Source organism: Dromaius novaehollandiae, chromosome 28 (assembly GCF_036370855.1).
Source record: "Dromaius novaehollandiae isolate bDroNov1 chromosome 28, bDroNov1.hap1, whole genome shotgun sequence".
Classification (NCBI taxonomy): domain Eukaryota; kingdom Metazoa; phylum Chordata; class Aves; order Casuariiformes; family Dromaiidae; genus Dromaius; species Dromaius novaehollandiae.
In genome coordinates this window covers 4847865-4871148 of record NC_088125.1, presented here as the reverse complement: position 1 = coordinate 4871148, position 23284 = coordinate 4847865, and the positions used below count along the sequence as shown (strand labels likewise).

The window sequence follows — 23284 nt, the reverse complement described above, 5'->3', positions numbered from 1 at the left end:
GATCTCTCACTGAAATAAGCTCCTTAATGCAAGAATAGCTTTGCCACCGAACGCTTAACATGTGATGGCAGAAAAAAGGAAAACAATACTGTGTATTTGAAGACAAAGCAAGGGAACAAGCTTCCCGCTAACTCAGGCTTGTTTTTCATTGTACCTGTCTTAAAGGAAAAGGATTTAAATTAGTCTAGTTTGAATTGCCTCTCCAAGAGGTGGGGACATGGCTTGAGCCATCCAGCCTTGCTTCAGCGGCCTGTTTCTTAACTCGAATCTGAGCAAACCAAAGGCAGAAACCTTGCACTAAAACCCTGCGTTAAAACTCCAGAACCCATAGGGCGTTCTGAGGCAGAAGGCAGAAAAGGACTGTCTTGGTGAAAAGCTTAACTTCTAAGTTTCGGTAGAGTCGAGCCCATGAGGGACCCAAACACCTCTCAAATTCACACGGGCCATGCCCAGAGAGGGAAAGGCTTGCATTAATACCACTGGTGATCCCAGGAAAAAATGAGTTTACCTCTAACAACTCAACTACTAAAAATTGGTTTTTTTCCCCAGAAGTCCAACTGTGAAAGAGATGCAAAATTCGTAATATACAGGAACTTATGGAAATCAGAACCATCAAGTTAGACGATTGAAATGCTACTAAAAACGTTACAAAACCCAACAGTTATACAATTTCACTAAGACAGTGACAGTGAGCTGCCAAGTGACACGAGCAACCTCGCAAGGAGTATAGCAAAAGCAATTAACCCTTTTCTTAATTGATAACTTTGGAATCAATAATGTTGCTTATTGACATTTGATTGTATCACATTCACATGCATCTTACCTTTTGGATTTTGCTTTTTAGACATCTCAGCACGTTTGCTCTAATGCCCAGCTATACGGGGGGGGGGGAAATAAAAGAGAGTCCTCGCCCCTGAATAACGTAGCTGGCAGTTGTAATTCACACACCGTCTTGTATCAACGCAGGAAACGGCAAATATCTGTTTTGGGATGGCAAAATCCCAGCTGTGAGGGCAAACAGGGTCTGGAGTTGTCAGGATTCTGCTGACAAGCCGGCAGAGCACTACAGCTTCTTCCTCTGGAAAGCAACTTCTTGTCACGAAGCCTGACTGCAGCAGTTGGTATTGGCCTTTTCCAGTTCTAAAGAAGAAAAAAAGAAAGAGAAAGGAAATAAAAAGATTGCTGCTGTACTGGCCAAAGGCATACACTAAGTCTCGCAGCTTATCAAAGTCTACTTGCTCATGCTTAAAATTCGCATTTTGTTTAAAGGCATTGCAAAACAACTAGCCAGAAAAAGCAATATTAAATATAAAGCAACAAGATCCCTAAAGAATTTGTAGTTTCAACAGGCTTAATTCAAAGCCACCGAGGCACTCCTAAGATGTTCTAACTTAAGCATGCAAGCATTAGGAGAAGGAAGGTTTATAACCCATCATAAAAAAACCATTTAAACAAATACCAGCGTTCACTAACGTAAGAGCCATTATACACAGTGGACCAAGAGCGTGGTTCCTACACTGGATGACAGTATTTATTACAGTGTGAGCTCTCAGATCTCTCATGTGTTCACATGAGGAGCATCCTAGAGAAAATAAAATTCACTTTGCTGCCAACACCTAAGAGCATACAATTTTTAAATGTTTTCTCTTTGTTTCAGCAGAGGATGAGACACAAACCTCCCCCACAAAGACTGCTATAGGCACAGCTCTCCTGTGGCATTACATATATGTATTTTCCTTGTGCTCGCTGTGTTTCTGCTTCAAGCAGGCAGCGCGAGCGGGGATGGCAGGCGCCACATCAAACAGGATGACAGGTTAAACAAAGAACAACAGGATGCACAATGTAAGGAAACAATAGAGACCTCCCTGCCACAGCAAAGTGCTCCCACTCCAAGGAGGGATCTGACCCTTGCTTCAAAGTCGTATTTGTAATGAAGTGTGAAAAACGCACAAAAAATGCCATTTCAATATGTAAAATGAGCATAACTAAAGATGCACAAAAATAATTTGGTAAGTGTTTGGACTCTATGTACATCCTAGTGAAACCCATACACTCATACACGCGTAGAAAGAAACGCACATCCAATTTGCTTGACAAATAATTAGAAGCCCAACTCCCCCCACCCTGCTCAGGATTTTTTTCCAGCGACGTTCCCGGGTTTGGTTTACGAGCCTGAGGAACGCAGCAACACTGATGTGATACAAGAAGGAGTGACACTGCCCAGGGGCTCATCAACGGGATCCTAACAAGTGTATTTTGACTTAAAAATAGACATTTCCTATTATCAGAGTTTTCCTCTCCTAGCTGCACGGGAGTTCAAAACTTATTTCTAACCGGTGATCCCAATAACCTTAAGCACGAGACAGCTTTGAGAGCCGAGAACGAGTTAATACTCGCCGCCTTTAAAAGACTGCAAAAGGATTCTTTACCTGTAAATAGTCCCGAAATGAGAGGTAGCTACAAACTCCTGTCTCGCCGCCCTCCGCTCACGGAATTAAACGCCTTCGTTTGTTACAGCACCTAAAAAAACCGTGGTGTTGGAATTTCTGTTCAAAAGCACCCAGGATTTCCACAGAAGCCAGGGAATTTAGCGAAGGATGATGCTTCCAGGAGACAGCAGAGCCGCGGCTCCGCTTTTCCAGGCTGCCGGCGCTCGCACGGGGCTCTGCCGGCAGCGCGAGCGCGGCAGATGTGCTTCGCTTTGTACGATCGCACACAAGTTTCACTTCCCGCCTGGCTGCTTTTATGCCTCTGACCAGGAAACGCACTGGAGGCCACACGAGTGCACGGTATGGGAAACCTCCAAACGCGTCCTGTGATTTCAAGATAACGCCCGTGCGGTGTGGGAGAAGGAAAGCGCTCGTGCGCTGACCTGTGATACTGAGCACCGCCAGTGTGTATCATCCAGAGGTGAAAAAAAAAAAAAAAGTGCCTTAACGTCTTGTGTTTCATTTCCTTTTTAAATAAAGAAAACCATTCTTTAATCCAGAAGGAGCACGGAAATATGCCGGTACTAACAAAAACCCGCAGCGGCATCGCCAGGAGTTCTGCTTACGGACTCCCCGAGTTGTCTCGAACTTAATTTGTGCGACAAAGGCGTGCTTAAAAATTGTCTCTGGATGTGAATCCTTAAAAAGTAAATAATTAAAAGAACACCTCACTCAGATGAAGTTTAGAAATGATATGTAAAAAAACAAAAGTTGCCAGAAAAGAAGTTATCAGAAAATCTCAAAATGCTTCAAAAATACTAAACCTTATCAGCCATGAAATGCACTTCTGCCAACTTCGAAAGAGAGAAAGAGTAATTAAGTCTTAGGGGAAAAACAAACAACATACAAAGAGTTCTGAATCACTCTTTGGCAAGCCAGGCTCTAAATCTGACATGCACAGAAGTGATAAGACAGCGGACTGAAGAAAAATAACCACCGATACAGCTGATCAGTATGTAACGGCAAGTCCTGACCCTTTGATAATGGAATTAATACTGCAATTTCACCTGGTATCTCCTCCGATAAAAATGTAGAGCCAGAGAGTCAAAAGCAGCTCCAGCTTGTTAGGATACAGGTTCAGAAAGTTGTGTGACCTCCATTTAACTAGGGATCCTTCTCAGGGCAAATCAGGTGAAAATTGCAGCATGAGCATTAGACAAAAACCTTAAACAGATCAGTGCAAGAGGGCTGTAAAAAAAACCTTTTTTTTTTTAAAACAATAGAAATGGAAACTCCAGCACTAGTAAAATAGCAAAGGTTAGGGCAAGTTCAAATAAATGAAATAAACTTGCTCTAGATGGTGAGCTCTTTCAGATAAGGGCAATATAAGTCTTATATAATGTACCATATACTTCACTAGAAGCAATAAAGCTAAGAAAGAATCAGTACAAAAATGTTAAGAAACCTATCCGCAGGATTAAAATATTAGAATTAAAATAGAATCGATGCAGGAACAACAAAATCCCCAGAAACCCAGCTCCTTCCCATCACTGACTCAGCGACTGACCTCTTCCCAGAGCTGCTGTTGTTCAGTTGACAACATAAATTTTTTTGAGTTACACTGGAAATGCATATTTCTGTTAAATGTGCAAATATCAGCATATTCTATTTAAGAAAGGAGGAAAACATACCCAAAATTTTACAGGCACCAAGTCAAAAAAAGAAGTGACTTTAAAATCACCAACCCACAGAGTAAGAATAGCCCAGAAAACGCTCTAGACTGGTATTTCAGTAAACTTGGAGAACTTGATGGTGCCCTATTTGAAGGGAAGTAAGATGAACGGTGAGAATTTTGTCCGGATTTTCTATTAGTGTACAGAAGATGCTTTTACTGTGAAATCTGGAGTTCTACCGAAGACGCCTGCTCCTCGGGAGGATTTTTACCACCGTCGCTTTGGGATTTCAGGCAAGCGGCGGAGCAGGCTGTCCCCGGCCTCCACCTCACCCCAGCTTAAGCTTAATTCACGCCGTACAGGAGCATCTGGCTAATTGGCTTTTGAGTTAAGCAGTCCCTCACCAAGCTATTTTAATCTTGTTGATCAAGCACGTAAGATGAGTCTCTCTGAGTACACACAACAGCGTTTCGCTGGAATAAATCGCTCTATTTGCAATTTATAATCATTCTCAAACAGAAATCCTGCTTCCAAGGCTCCAGGACCTCAGGACAGAGGTGTCTACCCGCCGCGCTGGGACCCTTCTCTGTAACGTGCTCATGCAAGAATTCACCTCGGTTTTATACGGTGCCCAAAAAAGGAAAAAAAAAAAAAAAAGTGACTATTACGCTAGAAATTCAGTAGCGTGTTTCATCTTTCCTCAAGCCACATTTAGAGAAGTCGGTGTCAGATGTCCACTACACACAGGAACACGCTAAACACCCAAAAGTTTCTGTCGGTTTTGCACGTGCACCCGCAGCGCTTCCCCGCCGCGCCGGCGCGACCGGCTTTCTCACGGACCTCCGCCAGGGCCCGGAGGGCAGGACGGGAGCCGAAGCCTTAATACTTGTTTTTTACGCAAATACCTACTAAGTTATAGCAGACCAAAATAAGACTGTTGACATCTCATGCGCAATACAGGCCTCAACGGTTTGTGTTTGAAGAACTAACTTTTTCGACCTGAAATCGGTCAGAAATCGGCTGATGGGGTCGCGAGCCCCAGTGGCTCCTGTCCCCCACCAAACACAGCAGGCCAAGTGTTTCGACGCAAGTCAGTCGGCTTTATTATCCCGTGCCAGAAAGGGACAGGACACACCGTACAACAGTAGTGCAGCACAAGAAGCCTGACTGTAACTGATTTTTCTTTTTTTTAAATCGACACAATCGGTTTTCAGAAGCTCCTTGCACCGAGCAATGAACAGTTAACGCACAGGGCCGCGGATCGTGCACGCGGGGAAGGGGGAGCGGAGAGCAGCCTGCCTGGTTTTCCAACACAGGTCTGGGAAAGTCCAGTATCAATGCCTGCACCGAAACCCCTGTTCACACAGAGCAGCCTCTTTCTTTGCCCCAGACCACTCCTTTCACGCGACTGGATAAAGGATCGTAAAACTGTACAATACAAAAGAACCATTTCAGGACTGAAAGATCAGTAGTTTCATAGTATTACTCCCCCCCGCCCGTATTTCCTCAGTTTAGTTATTTTCAGCAAGAATGAACTGAACATTTAACTTTGGAGATAATTAGCTGTCTATATTCTGTTTAAATCCACACATTTATTGTTCTTTCACCAAATGCATTATGCAGAGCACGACTGAGCATTAGCTATTCTCAAACATGTACCTCTTACAGGCCAATTGTGTATCGTTTTGCAGCACAAAGAAGTAAAAATAAGTATTTCACATTGCAAAACATTCCTGTAGCTATTGTGAGGATGCTACAAAACCCCACACGGTGTGTTCGTGTGTACGTACACGGTATACAACACCACACCACCATTTTTTGTTTTCTTCACAAGGGGGCTACAGCTTCCCGATCACACTGTGTTTTCTACACTCAATTTCAAAACAAACAGGCACTGGGAATTTCCAACAAGATGTCTAGCGCTTTACACATATCATCAACGCAATCCGAAAGCCTGATGCAGAGATCTCGCTTTGTCTTCCAGTCATCCCTCCGTGCATCCAGAGGTCTCAAAGCTTCCCGAAAGCCTGTTATCCTTCCTAACCAGCCCTACTATAACAAAACGATGTCAGCGCAGGTTCGTCCTGTGCAATTTTGCACACATTACTACTACTTTTAGATTGCACGTGCCAGCTTTCCGATCTGAAAGACAGTCCCAGGGACTTGCGACAAATCGTTTCATATCTAAGAGGACAAAAGCACATCCTTTTGGTTAAATTTTACTTTTTACCAAAGTATCTAAAAATCATGAGCTTTTGAAAAGAAAGAAGGAAAAATAATGGCAAATACAGAGGATGCTACCTCTCATTGCCTCACTTTAAGTGGTGAAAACTTATCTCCATCTCCCCCAACTTAAAGAGGGGAGGAAGGACAGCTTTACTGTAGTCCTACCAGAAGCCTTTTTCCCCCCCTCAGCTTTTTCTTTGACTATAGCTAACCTCCAAGTCTGATATCCCAAAACAAGGCTTGAAAATGCAATTAAGAACAAGTTTTATATGTTTTAAGTCTCAGATCTTCTATTATTAAAAACAAAAATAAAAGAATGCAGTACCTACACACCCTCTTCATATTGCAAGTCATCTTTACGGCTCCTTTGTCCTGGATCCAACAAGAATCTCCCGCTTAGGGGCTGCAGCACAATAGCTCAGCAAAATCATAAAATATTTACATGCCCCTCAAAAAATAAACTACAATTAAAAAAAAAAACTTACACAATAGACAATGCTCCTTAAAAAAGGAGTTTAGCCTAGCAAACCTTTAACTACAATAACTTCAGCAGATATTGCTATGGTCATAAATCTGTGATATATGGCAGAACAGCTGCTGGAGGTGCATGCAACTTTCACGCAGCTTGCGCCTGAAAGCCAAGACTAGCTGCGTACGCTTTTGCAGGCACTTAATACCCAAACAAGCTATGCTATTTAATAAAGTATTACAGTAAAAAACATAAATACTTAAATCCCATGTACTGCATATTAGTCCATAGAGTAACCCAGCCCAACAGTGGGAAAGCTGAGCTGAAAAGTCACGAGGAAGAAGGAGCGATACGGATCTAAATGGCATTTCAGTGTCTTTAGGCGAGAACCTACCGGAGTTGGCCCGCAATCCCAAACCGCCACAAGGTTTAGTTTGTGTGAAAAGGGACTACAGCGAAAATAAACAGGATGCTGTAAGCAAACAGTCTGACACGTTAGCAGAAGAGGGGAAGGGTTTTCAGTTACTTATGGCTCAAAGACTACTTAAATAAATAAAAAATAAAAGAGGAGGAGGGCGAAGCTGTGGTGCTGTCAAAACACACATCTTTCCCTCCACCTTTCCAATGATCTCAGAAGGCAGCATCACCCTTGAAAGCAGGCATTTCTGGAGAGATGCTGCTTTTACCCAGTCACGCCTGACTCTAAACACTGACAGGGACGTGCCTTCCTACGCGCCGTCTTCCTGAGGCAGGTTATTAAGAAGTTTGGTGCTCACTACGACCACCAAGAGTTTAGGAACCCTCACGTGAAATACAGATATCGGCTTCCCTTTCTGCTGTACTAGACCTCGTCCAGACTAAGTAGTTAGCCCAAAATTTCACAAATGCAGGCCTGTATTTCAGCCAGATTGCATACTGGGATGCCCCCAGCTCGTGTTAGCAAATTCTCCTTGGAAAGCATTAAGAACCCAAGCCAAACATTATGACCAAATTTTCAACATCATCTGCCTTTAACTTTCTAGGCAAAGGCTGAAGCAAAAGGTTTCATGCTCTGTAATACCACAGGACCCTTCTCAAAGGAAAGATTTTGCAGCTGCTGTATCTTTTCAATTTACAGCCTGCAGCGGGAAATGCAGTGCAAAGTTAATGAAAAATGGTCGTTATAGAAAGCTCAAAACCGAGAGAACAACTAGCTACTACCCTTCAGAAAGCCACTGAAGCAGATCCCGCAGGTAGCCAGCACAGAAACTCCTATCCACTGCTCCCCCATCAACTAACAACGGCTCCCCGAAGAAGCAGAAGCAGCAGCGCAAGCTTTCATGGCAGTTCAGTGTAACAAACTTCTCTAATGGCCCGGTGATGGCAAGCTGCTCTGCAAGATAATTGATCTGAATGGAGAGCCCTTGAAGGTGCTACTCCTTCCTCCAGGATATAGGATCACTATACATATACATGAAGGAGCATTACACTTGGGGACCTGGCGGGAATCATCCTCAGAAAACCAAACAAACGGAAACCTCTCACATCCTTCACAGGATTTTCACCCCTCTCCAAACAGAACACAAAATCCTATTCTTATTCTTCGTCCTTCTTCCTACGGAAGCACAATTTAAGGCTCGCCTATATGGAAAAGGAGACTTAACTCCCTCCGCGAATACATTAGAGCCTCTTTAAGTTCACTCAGGAAGCAGATAATCAAACACAAAACAAAAGCAGCACCGATGAGCACCCACATGGGGAAAGAGAAGGCAAATTCCAGTATCTGGTTCCCGCTAACTTACTGCTCAGTTGCTCTACCGGGGAGTAAAGTCCTGGGAGAACAAGGAAAACAAAGTCGTGCTTTTAGGTGTGCTAAAGTTTAACAACCAATGGAGGCATGGGAAGGAACTGCTTGCCTCTTGGCAGCTCGGCTCGCCTTTCACCACCCTCGCACTCCGGCTGCCTCCTTCTCGTTAGCTCACGGCTTGGGTTACACGAACGCCAAAGGCCCCAGCACAGCCGAGCGCATCGGCCCCCTCCTGCCCCGAGATTCAGAGCCGGGCGCGTACGGGGGGAAAGGAGAGGCGACGCGCAGGCGGAGGAGGCGCAGGCGGGAGGGAGCGACGGGCACGCTCTGCCGTGCGCGGATCTGCGGTATAAATAATGTATTAATGATCCCGGGCGTCCGCTCCCCTCTGCCAACGGCCATTCCCTGCCCCTCGCCGCTCGCTCCCGTGGCTCCGGCTCGTCGCTGCTGCTCCCCCGCAGCCACCCAGCCCCACAGCCCCGGCACCCCCAGCCCCACAGCCCATCAGACTCCTCCGTGCCCCCCAGAGACCCCTCGCAGCCTCCCCACTGCCGTGCCCCCCCCAGGCAGCCTGCATTGCCCCCAGGCCCCCCCGCACGACGGAGGCCCCACTCCTGCTCGCCAGGCCCCTCGCCCGGCCCCCCTCACCCCCACCGCTGACACCCCCCCAACCATCCCCCCACCCCAGAGCATCCCCTGGCTACCCCCACACTCGAAGGCCCCTTTTGCCCCATAGAGCCCCCTTGACTGCCCCTATTCCTATAGGGCACCCCCTGCCCCATAGGCCACCCCCCAACTGCCCCCCCACACACAGAGCACTCGCTTGGCTGCCCCTCTAGCCCCACGGCCACCCCCCGGCTGTCTCCCCTTCCCCAGGCTGTCACCCCCCAGCACCCCCACGGCCCTCCCTGCCCCACAGCCAACCCCCTGGCTGCCCCACAGCACCCCACGGCCCTCCCCGCCCTACAGCCACCCCCCTGGCTGCCCCACAGCACCCCACGGCCCTCCCTGCCCCACAGCCACCCCCCCGGCTGCCCCCCAGCACCCCTCCGGCCCTCCCCGCCCAGGCTGGGGCCGCCCCCCTCCCCACATATCTCCCCCTCGCCCCCCTCCCCCGCAGCCCGCCCCTCCCCCTCCCTGCTCCCGCCCCCTCCCTCGCAGCCCGCCCCGGCCCGGCCCCGCCGCCCCCCCAGGCGCCCCCGGACTCACCGGCCGTGGCGGTGGGGGCGGCCCGCTCGCCCCTGCCCGCGTCGCCGGCCGAGCCCCCCCCTCACCTCAGGCCGCCGCGATGCACCGGGGAGGGGGGCAGGGGCCTCGGCCCGGCAGGAGCCCTCAGGCGGCGCCGGCCAATCGGGCCGCAGCGGCCGCCCGGCAGCCAATGGCGACGCGGGGCAGCAGCTCCCCGCCCGCCCTCCGCGAGGACACGGCGGGGGGCTGCCAACGAGAGTGCCGGGAAGGCACAGTTCGGCCCGCCCCCCTTCGCCTCCAGCCAGTCAGAAGCGAGGCGGGGGCCGGGCCGAGGGCCTCTGGCCAATGAGAGGGCAGAGCGGTGCACCCGGGCGCGCGGGGACGCGGCGCGGCGCGAGGAGGGAGGCGAGACGCCAGCCAACGGCGGAGCGGCCGAGCCCGTGCGGGTGCGAGAGCCCCGCCTCCTGCGCGCGCGAGGGGGCGCAGCCAAACTCCGCCGAGGGCCAATCGGGTCAGGCGCTGCCGAGGCCCCGCCTCCCTGCCCTCGCGAGGGGCGGGGCGCGGCAGCGGCAGCCGAACGTGGACGGAAACTGCCGAGAGCCACCGCCCCGCGGCGGAAACTGCCGAGCGGCCCCGGAAAGAGCCGAAGGCGGGCGCGGGGGGGGTGGGTGAGCTCAGAAGGTCGCGGGTTCGCGGCCCCGCTCCGCCTTTAACCCCTCTCGCCACGGTCTGCACATATCCACGTGCAGTGGTTTGCAACGGTTTGCAGAGCCCCCATGCAACGGTTTGCAACGGTTTGCAGAGCCCCCGTGCAGTGGTTGGCACACACCTCTGTGCGATGGTTTGCACAACCCCCTGTCCGTAGGGTTGCACAGACGCACACAGCGGTTTGCAGAAGGCCCGTGCGTGGCGGGGGGGTCGCAGGGCTCCCTGCCGGCCGCAGAAACGCGTCGCACCGAGCGCGAGGAACAGAGCAGCCGTGGGGAGGAAACGTCGTGTTAAAACCCCCCCAACGGCCTTCGCCGCCCACGGGAGCCTCACGCCGCCGCCGACGCCGCCGGGGCCTTCCTGGGGCCCGCGAGCTCCTCGTAGGCCTCCTGCAGCTCGATGAAGCGCCGCTCGGCCTCCTCGGCCCGGTGCCGGTTGTGGTCCGGGTGCCAAACCTTCACCAGCTCCCGGTAGCTCCTGTGCACGTCCTCGGCGGAGGAGCCGGCGGCGAGGCCCAGCACCTGCGCGGGGGCGAGAGGGACGCACGCAGCGGCCGTGGCGGCGGGCTGGACACGGCTGGGGGGGTGGACCAGCCCCTGGGGGACCCGCCTTTGCAATCCCACGTTTGCATCCCACCATTTGCAATCTCCCATTTGCACCCCCTTGTTTGCACCCCCCCATTTGCACCCCCCCATTTGCAATTTCCCATTTGCACCCCCCCATTTGCGAGCCCCATTTGCAATCCCCCCTTTGCACCCCCCTGTTTGCAATCCCCATTTGCAACCCCCCCCCATTTGCAATCCCCTGTTTGCCCCCCCCATTCGCATCCCCCCCCCAGCATGCAGGATGGGCACCGTGGTGGTGCACGGGGCTGCACACCCGCCCGCAGCGTGAGACCCCAAAACGGGCCGGGGGCACCAGTTTGCACCCCGTGCTCCCCCCCCTCCCGGGCCCAGGGGTGCAGCTGCGCCCCGTCCCCCCCCGCGCCCCACCTGGTACGCCCACAGCCGCCGGGCGTCGAGCGGCTCGGGTCCAGGGCCGGCGCCGAAGCCCAGCGCGTGGGCCAGGAGGCCGCCGGCGCGTTGGGGCAGCCGCAGCACGGCGGCGGCCACGGCGGCGGCGCGGCCCAGCACGGCGTAGGCCAGGGCCCCGGCCAGCGCCGCGTAGGCCAGCGCCAGGCGGCAGAGCCGGGCGCCCGGCGCCCCGGGGCGCTTGCAGCGCCGGTGCCGTCGGGCGGCGGCGGCGGCGGCCAGGCTGGCGGGCAGCGCCGCCGGCAGCCGCCCGCCGCAGAGCAGCGCGGCCAGGAGGGCGGCCGCCAGCACCGGCCCCGCCGCCGCCGTCCGCTCGCCCGCCGAGGCCGCCAGCTGCACGCCCAGCGCCGAGGCCAGCGGCACCGCCGGCGCCCCGGGCAGCGCCAGCCCCGCCAGCACCCCCAGGTAGGTGCCGGCCGCCACCTGCCCGGCGAAGCCCAGGGGCCCGGGGGCCGGCACCCCCCCCTCGCCGCGCCGCCGCGGCCCCCCGGCGCCGTTGGCCGCCGCCACCCAGCCGGGCAGGTGCCAGGCGTCGCAGAGCCAGCCGGCGCCGCAGCCGCCCAGCGTCAGCAGCCACAGCAGCGCCTGGCTGTCGCGGCCCAGGTAGAGGTGGTGCAGCCCCAGCGGCCCCCCCAGCGCCCACAGCCCGTAGGCCACCAGCAGCCGCTTGGCCATGGCCGGCGGGGGCGCGGGGCGGCGGTGCCCCCCCCTCCCCGGCCGCCTGCGGGAACCGAGGGGCGGCTCAGGGGAGCCCTGCAGCCCCCGGGCCGGACCCCGCCGGGGTCGGTGTACGTCCACCCACAGCCCAGCGTGCCCCCCCAGGGATCGTGTGTGCCCCCCCCGGGCTGGTGCATGCCCACCCACAGCCCAGCGTGCCCCCCCAGGGATCGTGTGTGCCCCCCCCGGGCTGGTGCATGCCCACCCGCAGCCCAGCGTGCCCCCCCAGGGATCGTGTGTGCCCCCCCAGGCCACTGCATGCCCACCCACAGCCCAGCGTGCCCCCCCAGGGATCGTGTGTGCCCCCCCCGGGCTGGTGCATGCCCACCCACAGCCCAGTGTGCCCCCCCAGGGATCGTGTGTGCCCCCCCAGGCCACTGCATGCCCACCCACAGCCCAGCGTGCCCCCCCAGGGATCGTGTGTGCCCCCCCCGGGCTGGTGCATGCCCACCCACAGCCCAGCGTGCCCCCCCAGGGATCGTGTGTGCCCCCCCCAGGCTGGTGCATGCCCACCCGCAGCCCAGCGTGCCCCCCAGGCCAGTGCATGCCCCCCCAAGGCCAGTGCATGCCCACCCAAGGCCAGTGCATGCCCCCCCAAGGCCAGTGCATGCCCACCCATAGCCCAGAGTGCGCACCCGGACCCCCACGTGCCCACCCATAGCCCAGAGTGCCCACCCAGGGCCCCACGTGCCCAACGCGGGGCCAGTGCCTGCCCAGCTGGGACCCCACGTACCCGCCCCATAGCCCAGGACACCCACCCGGGCTCAGTGCATGCCCACCCGGGGCCCCCACATGTCCCCCCAGCATCACACACGCCCAGTGTGCCCACCCGGGGCTGGTGCATGCCCACTCGGACCCCCCATGCCCCACGCGTGCCCGCAGCCCTCCCCGAACCGCAGCCCGGCGGTCCCGGCCCCCCCGGCACCTACCTTCCCGCGGGCCCCCGAGCGCAGCCCGCCGCGACGCCGCTCCCTCCCCGAACCGGACTTTGCCCCGGGCCGGACTGGCGGCATCCGGGCAAAGTGCGCGGGATCCCGTGGCCGCAGCAGGGTGGGGACCCCCAGCCCTGTTTCCCGGCCGTGCCGCTGCTGCAGCGCAGTGTGGGGCCCCCCAGCCGCAGCCCCCCCGGCCCTGTTTGCACAGCGGCGGCGGCGGCACCGTGTTTGCAGGGATTAGCGGCAGCGAAGCCTCCAATTTGGCCTCATTCATTATTAACGGCCCCGGCCGGCGGCTGCCCCGCGCTGTTGACTCAGCCCGGCGCACGCCGGTGAGCGGGGGGCCGTGGAGCCCCCCACCCACGCTGCCCCTCTGCCCCGCGGCTCACGAAAGGCGCAGGGGGAATTGCAGGCCTGGGGGCTCTGGGAGGGACCCCCGCCCCATCCCGCCCATGCACGAGGGTCCCCACCCTGCACCCCCAATGCACGAGCATCCTCACATCCCCCCCGTGCACAAGGGTCCCCATCCCTCCCATGCACAAGGGGTCCCTGCCCCACATCCCCAATGCACAAGGGGTCCCGTCCCCCCCATGCACGAGGGCCCCCACCCCGCCCCCCCTCATGCACAAGGGCCCGGCAGCTCCCAGCCCCGATCGCAGCTCCCAGCCAGGCTCTGCTTGGCCGGGGGAGGGGGATGCAATGGGTCAAATCCCCCCCCCGTGCTGGGATGCAGCCAGGACCCCCGGGGATGGGAGACCCCCGGGGACAGCGGGGCCGGGGGCGGCGGCGGGGGGGGGATGATGCTGCCGGCTCCCCGCGGCCCGGCTGTCCGTCAGGGCGCCGGCGGCCCCCGGCCGCGCTGCCCGCGCCTGGCTGCCTCCCTGACAGCCCAGCGCCCGCCCCACGCTTGGCCGCCCGAGCGCGGCACCGGGGGGGCCGGCGGCGAAGCACCGGCGGGGGGGGCGCGGGCCCCATCAGCCCCCCGGCCCCGCGGTCAGGGAACGGCAGATTCGCCTTGGCCGGGCCGAGCCCCATTGGGGGGGGGGGGGCCCTGGGTTCCCCCCCCAGGGATCGGGGGCACCCGGGACCCCCCCGCGGGCGCCTGCTCGGGGCGGCGTTGGCGGCATTGATCCGCCCCGGCCACCAGCGTTTAAGGCATCGATTTTCGGAGCCTTCCCGTTAATTGAAGCATTTGTCATTGCCTCGTTGCACGGGGCCGTCCCGGTCCTGCGCGGGGGGCCGGGACCCCCCCGCCTGCACGGGCCTCGCGGGGGAGCCGCGCCGGGCGCGAGCCGGCCCCCGACCCCCGGGCGTGCTGCCGGGAGCACGCACACGCGTGCCGCAACGCACATGCATATTGCAACGCACACGCGTGCTGCAACGCACACGTGTTGCAATGCACACGCGTGTTGTGACGCACATGCATATTGCAACGCACACGCGTGCTGCAACGCAGACAGATGCAGGTCCCTGTGCATGGGGACGCCGCACACGCATGCACACGCGTGCACACCACACCGCCATCCCGCGCCAGGGCCTGCACGGCTGCACCGCACACACACACCTTAGCATGCAGGGCTTCACCGCGCACACGCGCGCGCACACACACACACACACAGACACAGACACACACACAGACACAGACACACACACACACACAGACACGCGCGCGCCAGAGCTGGAAAAAACCCTCCAGGGTTGGTTAAAGGAATCCGGCGCCTGATCCTGAATGTCACGTTGCCTTGTCAGTTTGCTGGTAATTAATGCAAACTCCGGGGCCGGAGTCCCTCCGGACTCGTACATCACTGCCAGCGCCGGGCTGCGGAGCAGCCCCTTTACCCAAGTGCTGTTATTAGGGGAATTTTATATGTATTAGCTGTTGATGCACATTAATACATTAAAAATGTCAGCGGTGGAGGCCAGCTAATTGTCTGATTTAAATGTCTATTTGTCAGCGCGCGGCTCAGGTGGGCATGAGGCGAATGTGCAATGAGCCGCGGCGCCGGAGCCGGGCTCCCCGGCGGGGGCCACGCGGGCGGCCGGTGCCGGTGGGGGACGGGGCCCCCTGCCCCCCCGGCCGCCCCCCCGGCCGCCCCCCCCAGCCGCCGCTCCCGACGGCCTCTGCATCCGTAATAAATGCCGCTTGTCCAGAGAATTAATTCGGGCCGGCCCGCAGCCATCCATCTCGTCACGCGCTGCCATGCCGTGACGGACGGCGCCGCCGCCGCTCCCCCCGCGGGGCCGGGGGGGCCGTAAATCCCCGCCGGGGAGCCCCGGCTGCCCCCGCCGCCCTGACAGCCCGGCCCCGCCGCAGCCCCCCGGCCGGGCCCCGCGGCCCCCCGCCGCGCCGGCCCTGCCCGCCCCGCGGCTGAGACCTGACAGCTCATCACAGCGGTGCCCCGGGGGGGGGGGGGGGCTCCCCCCGCCGCGCTGGCAGCTGCCTGTCACCGCAAAGGCCTGCGCTGTTCCATCGGGGCGCGGGGAAGCTCCACGCCGGGGCCGGGCGGGGGATCTGCGCCAACCCGGGGGGAGGACGGAAAACTCGCGGCACTGATGAGTCGCCCCGAGGGCCGCGCGGAGCCCAGCGCCAAGGACCGCTCGTCTCGGACGGGCTGCGACCGCTGCCGCGGTGCAACGTCCCCGTCCCCGTCCCCGTCCCCGTCCCTGTCCCCGTCCCTGTCCCCGCGGGGCAGGAGCTCCAGGCCGGCCCCACTAATAACCCCCAGCTGCCTCGTCACTAATTAGCAGCCGGTGCTGACGAGCCGGGTGGGCAGGAGGGGATGGATAGGGGAGCACCGGGGGCTGCAAGCCCCGGGGTTGGGATGCACATGGGGCAGGGGATGCGTGTGGGGCATCGGGTGCATGTGGGGGACGGGATGGACGTGGGGGACGGGATGGACGTGGAGGACGGGATGCACGTGGGGGACGGGATGCATGTGGGGACGGGATGGACGTGGGGGACGGGATGGACGTGGGGGACGGGATGCATGTGGGGACGGGATGGACGTGGGGGACGGGATGCACGCCGGGGATGGGGCGCACGCCGGGGGGCAGGTGCAGCCGGCCAGCTCGCACACACCCGGGGCCTCGCACCCGCCATCCCGCCTTGTCGGCGTCTCCACCGCGGCAGGGCGCTTCCCGGGAAGCCGTGTGCCCTCGGCACAGGGCCGGTGCCCGGCTTCGGGGCCGGCGAGCGGCGTCGGCAGCATCGGCACGGGCTCCAACCAGCCGTGACGCGAACAGCTCCCAGCGCCGGGCTCTATTATGCTAACAAATCTATTACCGGCGCCTCCGTTCCGGCCACGCTCCGCAATCCCCGCCATCCAGGCAATTTTCATCGCGCCGAAGCCGGGCGGCCCCGCGGGCGCTCCCGGGGGAGCAGCGCCCCGGCCCCCCGCCCCCCCTCCCCACCGCTGCTTTATTGTCGCCGTTCAAGGACAATTTTCATCCAATTCAGGCCGGGCCCGGCGGCCCCGCTGATTGCGAACATGCCCTGGATGGAGCGCGCGGCGCCCGGCGCCTCCGGCCCATCTATATTCATTTGCGCGAGGCTCCCGCTCGGCCGCGGCGGCCGCTGACACGACGATTTGTCTGCGGGGCCGGTGCCGCGGGACCGGGGAGGGAGGCGTGGGGCAGGGCCCGGGCGCGGGGTGCTGCTGGGCATCACTGGGCACCGCTGGGCACCGCTGGGCACCACTGGGCACCACTGGGCACCAGCGACCAGCAGCATCGTGCAGGGATGCGACCCCGGCCCGAAGCCGCGTGCAGGCTGCCGGCGACGGTCGCAGCCGCGGGGATGGGGGATGCTCACGGCTCCTGCACCCGGAGCACCCGGAGCACCCGGAGCACCGGAGCGCCCTGCACCAGCCCTGCGGGCGCCGGAGCTGGGGCCAGCGCGGGGCCCGTGTCCCGCCCGGGGGGAAACTGAGGCACGGCTGGGCCGGCGTCGCCCCGGGCCCGCAGCAGTCTGCCGTGAGCACCGGCTCGGCTCTCCCGCACCGCCGGCCCGCGGTGCCGCGGCAGCGGGGGCAGGATGCGGCCCGGCCCCCCCCCGCTCCTCGCCGCCCGTCTCGCCGGGCCTGACCTTTCTCGCCGCCGCCGCCGCTATTTTTACCACCCGTGTTTGCTCTGCTCTCCCTCCCCCGCGCTCCGCCTCCCCCCGGCCCCGCGGGGGCTGCGGCCCCCCGCCCGGACGCCTGGGCCCCCTGCCCGGACGCCTGGGCCCCCCCGGCCAAGCCGCCGGGACGCCGCGTCCCCGAGGGGCGCCCGGTAATTAGCGCTCGGGGCTTCCCCGCGCCGCCTCGCTAATTAACCGCGGCCGCCGCTCGCTCGGCGCGGGGGGGCCCGGCGGCACCGGCCCCCGCCACCACCCCCGGGGCCGCCCGGCCCGGCCATCGATCGGCCCGAGCCCGGCCCCGCGCGGGGGAGATGCTCCAGCCGCCGTAATTTGTTGCACAAACACTGCCTTTTTTTTTCCCCCCAGAATTGCATTGATCCTCCTGCATAAAGGGCCCATAAATCCATCTAATATCCCGGCTGATTGATTATCGCCCTTTCGCGGGGAGCTGGCCAGGCCTGCAAATTTGGGAACTGTATGGATAAATTAAACATACGATCGCGAAGGGAAGAGCATCTCCCTTCACCCCCCACCCTCGCGTGTGAACATGCGTGTGCACAGGCACACACGCACACACACGGTGCGTGCACATTGCATGCACACCCCCCCGCAGCACATGCACGCACACACGCACGCACACGCACACACGTGCACACGCACCCCCCACACCCGGGGTGCAGAGGCCGCCATGCAGCGCAGCCGCACCGCGAGGACACGCGTGATCCCTGCGCACCGACACGCGTGTGCGAAGCCGCCGGGGCCCCGGGGGGTATCGGGGGCGCGGGGGGGCGAAGCGCGCCCCGCGGCAGGGCCGGGCCGGGCGCTCGGCGGTTCCCCCTGCCCGGTTGGGGCTCTAATTGCCGGGAGATGCAGATGAGCGGCGGCTCGGCGGCGGCTCGGCGGCGGCGCCGCTCCCAGGAGCGCGGAGGGCAAGACTCCGCTTTGCATAAAGGAGCAAATTCAGCCCAGATTTGAAAAGAGCAGCCATAAATCAGATCCCAAAGCACAGACGTCCCCGCGCCGCCGCCGAGATGGATGTGGAGGCAGCAGTGGCGGCGGCCGGGGGCCGGGGCCTGGGGGCTGGGGGCCGGGCGGCCCCCCCGGGCCATGGGGCGAAGCCGCGGGGTGCGACCCCCTCGCCCGCAGCAGCTCGGCGGTGCGCGGCCATGGGGGGGTCACAGCCGCCCGCCCGCGCCGGCCCCGGCTCCCCGCAGCAAGGGGGGCTGCTGCCACCGGGCACCGCAGCACCACGATACCCCCGGGGCCACCCGGACCCCGCTGCCCCACGGCACGGAGGGGGACGGGCCCACGGACCCCCCCGCCACCGGGTGTGCAGGGCCCCGTGGCTGGTGCACACACACGGCCCGGTGCACACCCGCACAGCGTGCACCTGGCAGGTGCACACCCCCCCCTGCACCCCGCACACCACCTGCACACACACACCCTGCACAGATACACACCCAGCACCCTGCACACCGCCTGCACGCATCGCCCTGCAACACCCCCCTGTACACCCCGAACCCTGCACACACACACACACACGCTCGTGCCGCCTGTACCCAGCACACCCCCTGCACACATGCACCTGCACCTCCCCTGCAGCACACACACAGCCGTGCACCTAGAAAGAGCACACACTCACTCACACCGCCTGTACCCATCTCATGCACGCACGGAAATGCACACCCGTGCGCCCTGCACACCCCCTGCACACACACAAATACCTGTGCGCGCACACACACACACACACACACACTGCCCCCACACCCAGCACACACCCCCCCACACACACACTCACACCGGCACCCACCTCACACACGCACACACACACACTCACACCGGCACCCACCTCACACACACACTCCTGAACCCAGCACCCCCCCTGCACCGCACACACAGCCGGGCACCCAGTGAGTGCACGCACACCTGCACCCTCACACACACCTTTCCCCCAGCACACATCCCTCCACACACACACAGCACCGCACACCCCTGCGCACACCCCCCGCATCCCCTGCACACCCAGAAACACACCTGCACCCCCGACACCCCCTGCACACCCCCTGCACCCAGCACCCGCTGCACACACACACCCTGCACACACACACCCCCGCACCCGAGCACCCTGCACGCCGTGCACACCCACCCCGAACCGAACACCCCTGCGCACACGCAGCACCCCTGCAGCACATACACCCTGCACACACACACCCCCCGCACCCCTGCACACCCAGAAACACCCCTGCACCCCCGACACCCCTGCAGCACATACACCCTGCACACACACACCCCCGCACCCCTGCACACCCGGACACCCCTGCACACACACACCCCCGCACACCCGCACCCCGGCCGCGCCGTGCACCCCGCCGCCGCCCCCCCCCGCCCACGCTCGGCCCCGCCGCCCCCCGCCCCTCCCGCCCCTCCCGCCGTGCCGGGGCCGGCGGCTCGCGCCGTCGAGCGGCGGCGGCGGCGCGGGGCTGCGGCGCGGGCGGCGGCGGCGGCTCCACGTGCGCTCCGGGCCGCGGGCGCCAGGTACCGGCGGCACCGGGGCGGGGGGGCGGGGGGGGCGGCGCGCGCCCCCGGGGGCCCCGAGCGGGGCGGGGCGGGGCGGGGGGGGGACGGGGCACCGGGCGGCCCCGGCGCAGCCGCCCCGGGCGTCGCTGCCCCCGGCCCGCCGCCGCCGCCGGGGCGCACGGGGAGAGCGCGGTGCGCGGGGCTCCAGCCGGTGCCCTTCCCGGGGTCCTTCCCGCTCCCGGGGTCCCGCTCCCGGGGGGTCCCGCTCCCTGGGGGCTCCCGCTCCCGGGCAACTTGGCGAGAAGTTGCCCCGCGCGTCGGGGCGGCTCCGCGCTCCTGCGGCTCCATCCGCGGCTCCATCCCGGCTCCGGTCTCGGCTCCGTCCCCAGCTCCGTCCCGGCTCCATCCCCGGCTCCGGTCTCGGTTATATCCACGACTCCGGTCCCGGCTCCATCTGCGGCTCCATCCCGGCTCCGGTCCCGGCTCCATCCCGGCTCCACCAGCGGCTCCGGTCCCGGCTCCATCCACAACTCCGGTCCCGGGTCTATCAGCGGCTCCGGTCCCGGTTATATCCACGACTCCGCTGCCGGCTCCATCCCGGCTCCATCCGCGGCTCCGGTCTCCGTTATCTCCCCGGCTCCGGTGCCGGCTCCATCCCGGCTCCATCCCCGGCTCCATCCCGGCTCCATCCCCGGCTCCGGTCTCCGTTGTCTCCCCGGCTCCGGTCCCGGCCGCATCCCCGGCTCCATCCGCGGCCCCGCCGTCGGCTCGGCTCCCGGCCCCACCGTCGGCCCCGGCCCGGCCCCGGCGCGGGCAGCCCGGCCCGGAGGCGGAGCGCGGCCGCGGCGGCACCATCGCGCCCAAGGGCGAGCCCGACCTGCTGGCGCTGGCGGCGGCGCGGCTGAGCCGGCGGCGGCGGGTGGCGGCGGCGGCCGTCGGCGTGGCCATGGTGCTGGTGCTGCTCGTGGCCATCCCGCTGCTGGTGCACAGCTCCAAGGCGGCCGCGCACTACGAGATGCTGGGCAGCTGCCGCATGGTCTGCGACCCCTACCCGGGCCCGGGCCCCGGCCCCGGCCCCGGCCCCGGCCCCGGCGCCGAGCCCGCCTCGCCGCCGCCCTTCCTGCCCGGCGCCAAGGGCGAGCCGGGCCGCCGGGGCCGCGCCGGCGTGCGGGGCCCCCCGGGGCCGCCGGGGCCGCGGGGGCCGCCGGGGGAGCCGGGCCGCCCGGGGCCGCCGGGGCCGCCGGGGCCGGGCCCGGGCGGCTACATCCCCTCCTTCTACAGCCCCAAGATCGCCTTCTACGCGGGGCTGCGGAAGCCGCACGAGGGCTACGAGGTGCTGCGCTTCGACGACGTGGTCACCAACGTGGGCAACTACTACGAGCCGTCGAGCGGCAAGTTCACCTGCCCCCTGCCCGGCATCTACTTCTTCACCTACCACGTCCTCATGCGCGGCGGCGACGGCACCAGCATGTGGGCCGATCTCATGAAGAACGGGCAGGTAGGGCCCCCCGCCCGGGCCCCCCCGCCCCCGCCCCCCCAGCCCTGCTCCGCCCGGGGCCTCCAGCCCTGCTCCGCCTGGCCCCCCCCGTTCCCGGCTCCCCCGTTCCCGGCTCCCCCATCCCGGCTCCCTCGTTCCCGGCTTCTCCATTCCCGGCTCCCCCCTATTCCACTTCTTCCAGCCCGGTTCCTCCAACCCCTTCCCCAGCTTGTTTCCACCCGGCTTCCCCCATCCCGCTTCCCCAACCCTGCTCCTCCATCCCGTTTCACCCCATCCCAGTTCCCCCCTTCCCGTTCCCCCCTCATCCTGGCTCCCCCCGTCCCATTCTCTCCATCCCGTTTCCCCCATCCCAGCTCTCCCGATCCCGGTTCCCCCCTTCCCTTTCCCTCCCCATCCCAGTTCCCCCATCCCGTTTCCCCCCTTCCCGTTCCCCTCCCATCCTGGCTCCCCGCATCCCACTTCCCCCATGCCGGTTCCCTCCACTCCGTTCACTCCGTCCCATTTCCCTCATCCCGATTCCTCCATCCTGACTCCCCCCATCCTGGTTTCTCCCATCCCGGCTCTCCCGATCCTGGTTCCCCCATCCCGGTTTCCCCCATCCCGGTTTCCCCCATCCCATTCCCTCCCCATCCCACTTCCCCCGCCCCGGCTCCCGCCCCATGCCCGGCGGAGCGGCCCCGGCCCCGGCCCCGGCCCGGCATCTCCGCAGCCTCCCGGGGCTCCGGCCGCTAAACGCGCCGCCGGGCCGGGCCGGGTCCCCGGGTCCCCGGGGGTCGGGGGCTTTGTGCCGGGAGGAAACCCGGGCGCTCCCCGGGGGCGGCGGGGAGGGGGCTGCGACGAGCCCGTCGGGGGGCGGCCCCGGCCGGGACCCGCCTCCGCTCGGCCCGGGGGAGCGGCCGGTGCTGGCGGCCCCGCGGGGGGGGGGGGGGGGGGGGGGGGGCCGCGCTCGCCCCCGACCTTTCCCGGTTGTGGGGGATAAACGAGGCGTCGATCCGCTGCCGGCTCCGCCGGGAGCTGCCCCGTCCCCGGGGGGGCTCCGGGAGCGCCCGGTAACGTGGGGGGCAGCGCCGGGGGGGGCAGAGCCAGGTGGGGGGCACGGGGTGGCCCCAGCCCCCAAATCTCCCGCAGCCGCACTGGGGGCCACGGGACCCCCCTGCTCATCGGGACCCCCCCGATCACCGGGACCCCCCCATCCCCACCGGGCTCAGGGCAAGGGGGGGCCGGGGCAGGGAGGACCCCCGTCGTCACCGGCCGGAGTTGGTTCGGGGGCGGCCGGGCAGCCCGGACGCCGGGGCCCCCAGCCAGCGCTGCACAGACGGGCTGCGCGACCTCGAGCGGCGGCGGGCAGCGGGGACCGAGCGGGACCGGCCCAGCGCCGCCCCCCCGGGCTGGGGGTGCGGGGGGGGCTCACGGCCGTTCCCCCAGGTGCGGGCCAGCGCCATCGCCCAGGACGCGGACCAGAACTACGACTACGCCAGCAACAGCGTCATCCTGCACCTGGACGTGGGCGACGAGGTGTTCGTCAAGCTGGACGGCGGCAAGGTGCACGGCGGCAACACCAACAAGTACAGCACCTTCTCCGGCTTCATCGTCTACCCGGACTGAGCCGGGGGCCCCCGCGCCCCCCCCGCGCCCCCCCGCCCCGGGGGGCCCACAGCGCCGCAGGGCCGGGCGCCACTGGGGGCAGCGGGGGGGCCCTGGGCTAAGGGGGGCTGCGGACCCCCCCAGCCGCCCACCCCGCGGAGGTGCTGGAGGTAAAGCGTCGCTGCGTGCCCCCCCCGCGGCGAGCCGCCCCCCCCGCACGCGCGTGTGCACGGCGCTGCGCCGTCCCAGCGCCTCCGTCCCCAGCTCCCGCCCGGGCACGCCAGCATCGTGCCACGCGTGTGCGAGGGCACGCGCACCCCCCGCCCCGTGTGCACACGTGGGCACACGCACCGCGTGCACGCACACCGTGCTGCCCCCCTCGCACACGTGCACACACATGGGCACA

The 23284-nt window shown here is 62.9% G+C and overlaps 3 protein-coding genes across 4 annotated transcripts in view; 1 reads left to right on the top strand and 2 right to left on the bottom strand.

The window, feature by feature from the left end:
• SPATS2 (spermatogenesis associated serine rich 2) overlaps positions 1–9918 on the bottom strand; it is a 32341-nt gene extending 22423 nt beyond the window's left edge. For both annotated transcript variants that reach the window (XM_064498538.1, XM_064498539.1), the window contains exons 1-3: positions 9793–9918; positions 2430–2520; positions 824–1140 (exon numbers count right to left, since the gene is read on the bottom strand). In XM_064498538.1, the coding sequence (XP_064354608.1) occupies positions 824–848 (25 nt within the window). In that variant the 5' untranslated portion in view covers positions 849–1140; positions 2430–2520; positions 9793–9918. The remainder of the gene's footprint in view (positions 1–823; positions 1141–2429; positions 2521–9792) is intronic.
• Positions 9919–10717: 799 nt separating this feature from the next.
• On the bottom strand, positions 10718–13225 carry DNAJC22 (DnaJ heat shock protein family (Hsp40) member C22). Its single transcript, XM_064498587.1, has 3 exons — positions 13157–13225; positions 11472–12231; positions 10718–11000 (listed from the first exon to the last, which is right to left on the bottom strand). Exons 2-3 carry the CDS (start codon positions 12183–12185, stop codon positions 10809–10811), a joined length of 906 nt encoding a protein of 301 aa, XP_064354657.1. The 5' UTR covers positions 12186–12231; positions 13157–13225; the 3' UTR covers positions 10718–10808.
• A 7451-nt stretch (positions 13226–20676) lies between these two features.
• Positions 20677–22964, top strand: C1QL4 (complement C1q like 4). The gene is made up of 2 exons (XM_064498589.1): positions 20677–21294; positions 22720–22964. The coding sequence occupies exons 1-2, from the start codon at positions 20743–20745 to the stop codon at positions 22897–22899; spliced, it is 732 nt and encodes a 243-aa protein (XP_064354659.1). The 5' UTR covers positions 20677–20742; the 3' UTR covers positions 22900–22964.
• The last annotated feature ends 320 nt before the right edge of the window (positions 22965–23284 follow it).